Source organism: Juglans microcarpa x Juglans regia, chromosome 7D (assembly GCF_004785595.1).
Source record: "Juglans microcarpa x Juglans regia isolate MS1-56 chromosome 7D, Jm3101_v1.0, whole genome shotgun sequence".
NCBI classification, from domain to species: Eukaryota; Viridiplantae; Streptophyta; class Magnoliopsida; order Fagales; family Juglandaceae; genus Juglans; species Juglans microcarpa x Juglans regia.
Window position 1 is genome coordinate 9080615 of NC_054606.1, and position 10766 is coordinate 9091380.

Here is a 10766-nt window from a genome sequence, read left to right on the forward strand (position 1 = left end):
GACAAGAGAGTTGAAAAATGAGAGAGTTGAGAGACAAGAGACTCGAGAGTGGGAAGGGGCGAGGCCGCAAGGCAGAGACTCAGACGAGAGAGTGAGCCGTGAGCGAACGAAAGAGAGAATGACGCAGAACGAGATAGGAAGGAAAATAAGACTTTAGGAATTAGGGTTTACTTATAGAGGAAACGGCGCCGTTTCCTATTGAGTTAATATTTTCAATGTGTTTTTTTATTTTAAATGGTAATTAAAACTTTTTTTGATGGTTTGTAAAATTGATTTAATATACTATAGTCTAATATATTAGACTATATAATAGTATTAATATTAGACTATTAGTATAGTTATATATTAGTATTAGTGATAGTGATTTAGTATAACTATAGTATATATTGAACTATTAGTATTAGTTAAATAGTTGTAGACTTATATATTAGTATAGCTATATAATATATTAGACTATATAATAGTATTAATATTAGACTATTAGTTTAGTTATATAAGTTATAAACTCTATATTAGTATTAGTTATAAACTTTTAGTGATTTAGTATAACTATATTAATTATAAGTATAACTATAGTCTATATTAGACTATTAGTATTAGTTATAAACTTATATATTAGTATAGTTATATATTAGTATTAGTTATAAATTTATATATTAGTATAGCTATATAAATTATTAGATTATATAATAGTATTAATATTAAACTATTATTATAGTTATATATTAGTATTAGTTATAAACTATATATTAGTATAGCTATATAATATATGATCAATTAAATTTTCATTTTTAAGATTAAACTTTTATTTTATAATAATATTATCTTATATATAATTATATTAATAGTATATGATCAGAAAAATTACAAATGTTCATATTTAAGATGAACATTTTATGTTAAAATTTATAAATTATAATATGAAATTATTTCATATATGATATATAATTATATATATTATATATAAAAATTCCACATATAATTATACATTATATATAAAACTTATATATATATAAAATATTTTGTATAATATTAATTTTGTATAAAACTTATATATAAAATATTTGTTTATATTTTTTTTTTATCAATCGGTCCGGTCCAGTCCGAAAAATCGTAAAACCGAAACCGGACTAGTTCTGACCAATTTTTACATTACAAGAATCGGTCTGGTCCAGTCTGATTTTTCGATTTAAATTTACGCCTTTAGTTGAAGCTCAATGACAGAATTTCTTCCTATTATTATTATTAATAATATAAATAATATTATTATTAGTACACCTGGCAGCACCCTAGATACGTAAAGCGTATAAAAAGTTAAAAACAACTCAAGCATGGAGAGGAGAATCACGTTGTGTCTTTTAGCTCAACAAGTTGAAAGGAACCTCCTTCCCCACTAACCAGTTGATACCAAGGCATATCTCCCAAAATTCCTTTAATCCTTGACCCTAATTATCCCTCTTTAATCCCCTCACTCTAATTTGCTAATCCCAAAGCCTTCCTGTAAAATCCCTCGATTATCTTCTCTGTTTAGGTAATTGACTTTGAAATTAATGCCGAAAATTGGAATTTTATTTTTTGGTTTTTCAGTTTGGTGGGATTTCTATTTATGTTATTGGTACAATGGTATCGAGTAGCTATCATACTTTTAAGGATTCCGTGAACTTGAAGCCTTTGGTTTGAATTTTTTTTAAGAAAAAATTAATTAATTCAGTATTTGATCGCGAAAGTTTCGATTTTTGAATTGGTTTTGTACTATAAATACCGGTCCCTGATCGTTGAGTGTTCGCGGATCGGAAGCGTGATTAGGGTTTGTGGTCCTCTTCTTTGAACCGACTATTAGGTCCGCGCCTCTGCATCTTTCGCTCATCTGATTCGGAATGATCTCGTTTAGTTTTGATAATTTTGTCCGAGCCTTTGTTTTGTCCCTTCATCTGTGAAAATTTTGAAAAATGTCGAGTATTTATTACTACCAAGTTTGATTGTCTGGGAAATTGTGGCAGGCATTGGGTTTTAGAGGAGATCTGAAAGAAATGGCAACGAACACTGCCAACGGTGAGCACCAAACAACAACCAAGCCACCTCCATTGCCGTCTCCACTGCGATTTTCCAAGTTTTTTCAGGTAAAAAATATTTTCATTTGTTTGAATAGCAGTTTTTGCGGTCCCGCAATTTCGTTATCATGGCTATTGATTATTATGCATGTCTTATGGCATTTATTATTATGTGATTACGATCCTGTATTTCTGCATCTGCGAGTGCTAGCTGCCTTTGTTTGTTGGCATTTATTAATTCCGACTTTTTTGTTGTCAACTACATCATACTATTTTTGTTCACTTATAACAACTGTGCATGATGCATTTGCTCTAACTAATAGTGATTTAATTTATTTTTCTTGCATCTTTGGGTTCTGTTTTCAGATTGCTTTTACCATTTTTTTGTACTATTGGATCTGCTGAAAAGCTTCATTACTATTGGATTTAGATATGTTTTCTTATTTTTCCGCTGCACACAGCATATTGTACAGATTAAGAAGGTCTATCGAATGGGTGCAGAATATGTACCAATACTTAGATCTTATGTTTGATCCCATCATGCATGCTCAAAATGAAACAAATCCTATAATTTCCAGGGGTTGTATGTTGAAACTCGTATAAAGGATTTCAAGGATCAGAGATCTTGTATTTTGAGAACAATACAGCTTTGCATCTATTAAAACTGACAGATCATGATTAATATGTAACTCTCTCTTTCAAATTATTAGATGGATTGTAAGATGCCCCTCTTTTATTTCAGTACATTGGAATAGAACATTTGTAATTGTGCTAATTTTCCAAAACTGCAATGCACTCTCTATTTTTGTTACAGTCATTTGGTTGATTGATTTACCATTCCATGATGACTTTCACCGTTAATGACAGTCAAATATGAGAATCTTGGTCACTGGAGGAGCTGGATTCATCGGCTCTCACTTAGTCGACAAATTGATGGAAAATGAAAAGAACGAGGTCTGCATTTTTTCTTATCATATATCGGCTCAGTTTTTGTGTTTATTCATGATTGAAAGATTTGATGTAAAAGGGATAGGTGCTCTTAGAATTAGCACCCTAGGTATGGAATATAGCCGTTCTACATATGCTGAGTCACTAATGCCAGCAAAATATATAGCTTCTGACTTCATGTGACCAGAATAAAACAATTTATATTCCATATATACTCAGGTAATTGTTGCTGATAACTACTTCACTGGATCAAAGGACAATCTTAAAAAATGGATTGGTCATCCGAGATTCGAGCTTATTCGTCATGGTATTTTCTCAACATTGATTTTTTAAGTGTTCATATTTCTAAGTCCTTGCATGAAAATGCCATTGTCTTAAACTTTTCCTTTGTTGTAGTAATTAGATCCAATGGAGCAATATATGCTGGGTTATGTTTGTTTAATGGTTTTAGTCTTTTAGACTTTCAGTTGCAATTAAAGTGCAATCGTTCCAGTGTACGCTTCTTCTTTAAAAGTGCTGTTTTTGTTAGGTTTGGCATCTCAGATCAAGCTTGTACATTGTGCCCTCCTTAATTGAAAATTCAGGATATGCTGAAATGAGGCATTGTTATGCCGTCAACAAGTTGACTAATATGCTTAGCATTTCTTTAACTTTTCATGCTGTGATTTTTCCATCACGTGCCTTTATTGTGAATGGATTGACAGAAAAAGATGCAATTCATAATAGAACGCTTGTAACCATTATCATTGCATGTTATAATTGATCATGCCAATACTACAGAAATCGGTTTCCACCTGAAATGGTTATCCCAGACAAGTTTTCGGGATTCTTTTTCTTTTTTTATCTTTTGACTCTATTTAGTTAGGTTTTATCAATTATATACTCCATGTGTACTTGGAAGCACCTTTTTGCTCATTTTTAAAATGATACTACTTATGAAGAAAAATGATTTTTTTGATAGGTAGAACATGGTAACGGATTGAACTTATCAAGAAAAATGATTGTCTTTGTTAAGTTTACAATGGACCACTTTTCTGTTCCCTGTTGTTTCTTTTGCAAATTTATAGGGTTAGTTTTGTTGAATATGAAATATACTGTGATTCTTTTTTTGTAATAGATGTTACCGAGCCATTGTTGATTGAGGTCGATCAGATTTACCATCTTGCATGCCCCGCATCTCCAATTTTCTACAAATACAATCCTGTGAAGGTGTGTATTACCTATGTTCGATTATTATATATATGAATGTGTTATATCAGCATTTTAGTAAGTATCTTCTCCTTTTCTTATTTATTGAACCTACTTACTTATCAAAGGCTTAATGTATATTAATCCTTCTTTTAATTTATTTGAATACTCTTTCATGTTTTTTTTGTCAACACCTGTCACCATCAGTTTAAAAGGGAAAAAAGGCCATCGGATTGAAATTCAGATCCCTGTTTAATAATTTGAGTACCATGAATGAAGGTGGGGGGATTTTGACCATCCTCAACAATCTAGATTGGCATATTGACTATCATGTATACCATCATTAACCATTCAGTTCCTTCCAAAGAGACAAATACCTTGCTGTTGTGGGGTCTATTCTGAATCTCATTTTTGTTAGTGCTGCATCAATGGGGCCAGAGTAATTTTTACACAAAAGACGCCACTAAAAATTGTATTCTTTCAACCAAGATTTTTCAGGAGACAGACAGCAGCAGTGGAGTGTAGACAAAGAAAACTGTTATTTTGTTGTACTCTCTTCTTAGATGTTTCACATTTGTTCATTTCAGACTTTCAACCAAAAAACTAAAAATCTTAAAATTTGAAGAACTGTGGATGTTGTCTAACCAACATTTTTTTTTTTTTTTTGTGCTTTAACAGACCATAAAGACAAACGTGATTGGCACCCTGAACATGCTAGGACTTGCCAAGCGAGTTGGTGCCAGGTTTGGGGACTTGAGGTTATATTTATTACTTTGACTGCTGTCATCAACTGTCAGTAATAATACACTGTTGAACAGGATTTTACTTACATCAACCTCAGAGGTATATGGAGATCCTCTTGTGCATCCCCAGCCAGAAAGCTACTGGGGAAATGTTAACCCAATTGGTAGGTATCCATCAAACTTAGCCTGTGATCCATTGCCTAATCTAATAAGATGATTATTGCTTGGCTGATTAAGATTTTATATCCAGTGGACATTTATTGTCACTGAAGAAAGTAGAAAGAATGCTCCATTGTCTTAGTACTCGCTAAATAGAATTGATTAATATACTCACACGTGTGTGTGTCCATGTATATGTAAATACATAGTCTGATATTTACCATTTGATTGGGGAGATTGGAGACACACTGAACTTATTTCTATTGCCTAATCTAATAAGATGATTATGGCTTGGCCGATTAAGATTTTAAATCCAGTGGAAATTTATTGTCACTGAAGAAAGTAGAAAGAATGCACCATTGTCTTGGTACTCACTAAATGGAATTGGTTAATATATGCACATGTGTGTGTGTGTGTCTATGTTTATGTAAATACGTAGTCTGATATTTACCATTTGATTGGAGAGATTAGGGACACTGAACTTATTTCCTTGATTAACAAGTTTCTATTCTTAACTTTTCTCAACTTTTTTCTGAATCTCATAAATTCATAATGACATCTCACCACCAAATGCATTTTCTGAATTGTAGGAGTTCGGAGCTGCTATGATGAGGGGAAGCGTGTAGCTGAGACCTTGATGTTTGATTATCACAGGCAGCATGGGATAGGTAAAAGTCCTCGTATAAGTAAAGCTTTTCCTCCTTTTCTTGCTAAATTAGAAGATTTTCCAATTATAATTTCTTTTGATGTATTTTATTTCACTTAATCTTTTACAACAGAAATTCGCATTGCTAGAATCTTCAACACATACGGGCCACGCATGAATATTGACGATGGGCGGGTGGTCAGCAATTTCATAGCCCAAGCAATTCGGTAAGTAGTGCTGTTTCATGGCTTTCTTCTTACCATGATAGTGACATCAGCTTGGTGTAGCATTGATACAGCTTACTGATCTCTTTTATGGAGGCCTTATAAAAGTCCAAAATGTGTTTGATGTGCCTTCTTGTCAACAAATATGGCAATTCCGAAAAGCTTTTTAGTTGTTACACTGCTTTCTATAACTTGGTTCATCGTACCTTGACTTGGTGGAATTGTTAAAATCTTTATTTCTTCACTCGTCTAGTTTTGTTTAGCCATTAACTTCAACTCCCTGTTTCATGCTTTGCAGTGATGAACCATTGACGGTCCAACTTCCAGGAACCCAAACTCGCAGTTTCTGTTATGTTTCTGACATGGTATGCAAGATGTATAATTTGCTTGAACTCTGCTTTGACTTATAGGGATCGGTTGAAAGGGCAATATTTTTGTTTAAAATGTTTCTCTATCCAAAAAGTATATATTTTTGCCTAAATGTTTCAGGTTGATGGCCTTATTCGTCTCATGGAAGGAGAGAACACTGGGCCAATCAACATTGGAAATCCAGGTGGTCTTACAAACTGTGGTTGTTGCATATGTAGAGACATTCAGGTCCCTAATGTTGTAGGTGATTATGTGCATATACTAACCTTGGTAGTTCTTGTACATCTTCAGATGAATTTACCATGCTTGAACTTGCCGAGACAGTAAAGGAGGTCAGTTTCTATTTGCCACTGGTTTTTTAACGCTATGTTACTCTGATATGTTATCGTTTAAGTTGGATTCTTTATTCAATATGATGCATTTGTTGAGACGTGACGTGGAAGTAGTTTGATGGCTGATTGTGTTGTGCAAGTTTTGGACTAGCAGAGTTTTTCCTCTCGAGTATGAAACTAAAAAGGGTTAAGGTCAAAGAAAGTACAGTCTGTCTGAATTTGTACTTGTGTGCAACATTAGCACTTAGGTGTAACCTATACTTTTAGCCTCATTTGTTTTTGCAAATGAGATGAGATGAATTGAAATGAAAGTTAAAAATTGAATAAAATATTATTAGAATATATTTTTTTAATATTATTTTTGTTTTGAGATTTGAAAAAGTTGAATTATTTATTTTATTTTGTTTGAGAATTTGGAAAAGTTGTAATGATCAGATGAGATGAGTTGAGAAGTTTTGTGAAAACAAATGAGGCCTAGAATATTGGTCAGCAGAGAGCTGATCAAAGAAGAAATTATTAAGGTTGCGTTTGGATGTTGAGATGAGTTGAGATGAGTTGAGTTTTTTATAAATAGTAGTGAGTTGAGATTGTTGAATGAGTTTGGTGGGGTCTACTTAAAATGAGTTTGTGTGTTTGGATGTTAAGAACTTAAGATGAGTTTAGATATATTTATGAAAAGTTATAAAATAATTGGGATCCACCACTGTTGACCTGACATTTTTGTTCCCCACGCGCTGTTCACGGAGATTCTATAAAAAAAATTTGTCCCCCGCACAAACCGAGAGAGAGATGGTAGCAAAAAGACCCAAAAAAAAAAAAAAAATCAGCTTTTGTCAGGAGAAATATTGTCTCACGCACAGAGATGTCAGGTTGGATCCATTCAACGGCAGAAATTTGAAAAGCTGTGGGCCCAACTTCTTTCATGTTTAAACTGCGTTAAGAAGAGATTCACTTGCGTTTGGATGTTGAATTCGGTCTAAAAATGAAGTGAACTGAACTGAGTTGTGCATCCAAACGAAGCCAAGTGCGTTGAACCAATTTTCATAGATTCGAAGATTGCTGTATGCAAAAATGCGATCAGGTGCCTCTGCAAAATTTAACGTATTTAAGCATTAATGCCGACCATATGCTTTTGCAGCTTATTAATCCTGAGGTAGAGATAAAGATGGTTGACAACACTCCTGATGATCCGCGACAAAGGAAACCTGACATAACAAAGGCTAAAGAATTGCTGGGGTGGGAGCCAAAAATCAAGTTGAGGGATGGCCTTCCCCTCATGGAGGAGGATTTCCGACACAGGCTTGGAGTGGCCAAAAAGAAATGAATCTGTTGGCTGAAATATAGAGAAAGGGGAGAGAACCTTTTGTCACAGGTTTTGCATCATACATGACAGTGCTTTAAGATGCATCATCCACGTTTCCTATCGGCTTTTTTTGTGCTGCCCTTTGTTCCTCTTTGCATTCTTGGTGTTCAGCATAGCAAATAAGTGCTGAATGAGTGTTGTCTTTTCCATACTATTTTTCTCCTTTTGGAAATTATGAATACTGAGTTTTCTCCTTTTGGAAATTCTGAATACTGAGAAACCATGGAAGTCCTTAAACATGGCATTGGCCACTCTTTTGTAGACAACAGAAGATTGTTCTTGGTTGAGTCAATTACACCATACTCCAATTTTGCCGCTACCACGAATAATGAAGGCATATGAGCTGTTGAATTCTGCTCCTAAAGTACTGTTTACCTTTGTGCTTGGTTAAGTTGGACTTGGATATTGTTGCCTTTAGCCCATTTACATAGGATGATGGTAAATAAGATGAGTTGAGAAATTTTTAAAATTTTTCAAAACTCTTCTTCTGTACATTATTTAAAAATATAACACTTTTTAATTTTAAGGTGTTGTTTGGATAATCAAATGAGATGATTTGTAAATATTAGTGAAATAGTTTATAAATAGCAGTGAAATAGTTCGAGTCAAAATATTTTATAGGGTTTAAAAAAAGAGTGCTACTAGGGTGCTGTCCAGCAGTGACCGCTGGGGTGCTCTCTAGGCAAAATTTCTTTTTTTATTATTTCCATTTTTCTTATTCATATTTTTTTAATATTTGTAAACACTTTTAAAAAATATAAAAAGAAAATCAATATACTAATAATCAATTCCTTAATCAGTAAGTAAAAAATAAATAAATAAATGCATGAGCGGTCAAAATAAGGTGACAAAATGGGGCAGCATATTAGCATTATTCTTTAGAAAATGAAAAAGAAAAAGTTGAATAAAAATATTATAAATTAAAATAATGTTAGAATATTATTTTTGTTTTGAGATTTGAAAAAGTTAAAATATTTTTTGTGCTTTATTTTATTATTACAACTTTTCTAAACTTCTAAATAAAACAAAAAAAATAGTTCATCTTTTTCAAATCTCAAAATAAAAATTATATTAAAAAATTATATTCTAACAATATTTTAAGTTTATAATATTTTTATTCAAATTTTTCTCTCATATTTTTCAAAATCTTATAAAACATCTTAACTCAAATCATTTTAGAGAACTTCCACAATAATAAGAAAAAAAAGTTAAAATTAAAGTATTCAAATGCCAAACTATATGGACAACTTTAAAACTTTAACCTTCATAGACAAAACCAGCACTATTAGGGCTCGTTTTACATTTGGAATATGATTTTGTGAACAGTAGTAAAATAATTTTTAAATAGTAATAAAATAATTTGAGTTAAAATATTTTATTAAATTTTAAAAAATAAGAGAAAATGTTGAATAAAAATATCATAATTTTTTTTTAAATATAATTTTTATTTTGAAATTTGAAAAAATTGTATTGATTTTTATAACTCATTTCGAGATTTGTAAAAATTAAATGAAAAAATTAAAGATTTTAAGATTTGTAAAATATTTTAAACTCCATTTGGATTGCAAGATGCCCTCTCTCATTTCATCTCATCTCATCTCAACATTCAACACTATAAATACAAATATTTTTCAATTTTCAAACCTTCAATTTATTTATTTAATCATTATCTAATTATTAAAACTTTCCCTATTAGCACGGAAGCCACGCTAGTACCAATGGATGTCGAGACATCGACTAAAAAACATTAAAAAAAAGAATAAAGTGGCATCATCCCTCCGAATTCCACCGAAGTACCAGAGTTCAAGCATTGTTGTCCCCAACTGCTTGCATAACACTTTGTCCCATATCTATCCCTCACCGCATCTCATCCCATACAAACACTATTTAAATACTTTAAATATAAATACTTTTTAATTTATTTTTCATACTTTTTCATCTAATCATTACAAATTTTTTAAACTTTCATATAAAATACAAAAAATAATTCAATTTTTTCAAATCTCTAAATAAAAAAATTATATTATAATAATATTTTAACTTTATAATATTTTTATTCAAACTTTTTTTCACATTTCTCAAAACCCAATAAAAATCTTAACTCAAACTATTTCACTATTATTTACAATCCATCTCATTATTATTCATAAATTTATTATCTCATATGACTATCAAAACGAGTCCTAAGAGACAACACTATATCTAAGTTTTCTTCTAATCCCAAGAAAACTAAAAGATGTAATTTTACATATCAAGAAAACAGTATGCATATTTGAACTTATTTATTTTTTTCCTAATTTATTCTTTTTATATTTTGCAATTAGCATCACTGCGAATTCTATCCTTTAACATCCACTAAAATTTTTTTTCCTAAAATTCTATCAGTTGGTGAAGAGAGAGAGGGGAGGAGGGAGAAAAAAGAAATAAAATAAGATTTAGAGAGTGAACAATACATCTTCAAATTTGTAGAGACACTATTCATAGCTGTGTAAATTTTTAGATATACAAAATCTAATGCAACCCAATTTAAGGTCATATTATACAAATATGTTCAAGCTAGATGTTGAGCTAGCCCATATAAAGAAAGAGCTAGGATGTTGAGGGCCTTGAGGCTCAAGCCACAAATAAATTGACATTACACACACACCCACCCAAATGAGACAACTGTGAATAGATTCTTTAATTGACCCCGACCAAAGGCCGAAGAGATCCAAACGAAATTGCTATCATAAATTAATAAATA

The 10766-nt window shown here is 31.6% G+C and overlaps 1 protein-coding gene across 2 annotated transcripts; it reads left to right on the forward strand.

Annotated features, from left to right (window-relative positions):
- The first annotated feature begins 1348 nt into the window (after positions 1–1348).
- Positions 1349–8342, forward strand: LOC121239758 (UDP-glucuronic acid decarboxylase 6-like). 2 transcript variants are annotated; one of them, XM_041137069.1, is made up of 13 exons: positions 1349–1531; positions 2001–2120; positions 2919–3005; positions 3219–3306; positions 4117–4208; positions 4866–4930; positions 5006–5094; positions 5680–5757; positions 5869–5962; positions 6258–6324; positions 6449–6512; positions 6620–6660; positions 7799–8342. In XM_041137069.1, exons 2-13 carry the CDS (start codon positions 2031–2033, stop codon positions 7982–7984), a joined length of 1041 nt encoding a protein of 346 aa, XP_040993003.1. In that variant the 5' UTR covers positions 1349–1531; positions 2001–2030; the 3' UTR covers positions 7985–8342. The 2 variants fall into 2 exon arrangements, with proteins under 2 accessions (XP_040993003.1, XP_040993004.1); XM_041137070.1 differs by lacking the exon at positions 1349–1531 and adding an exon at positions 1638–1840.
- The last annotated feature ends 2424 nt before the right edge of the window (positions 8343–10766 follow it).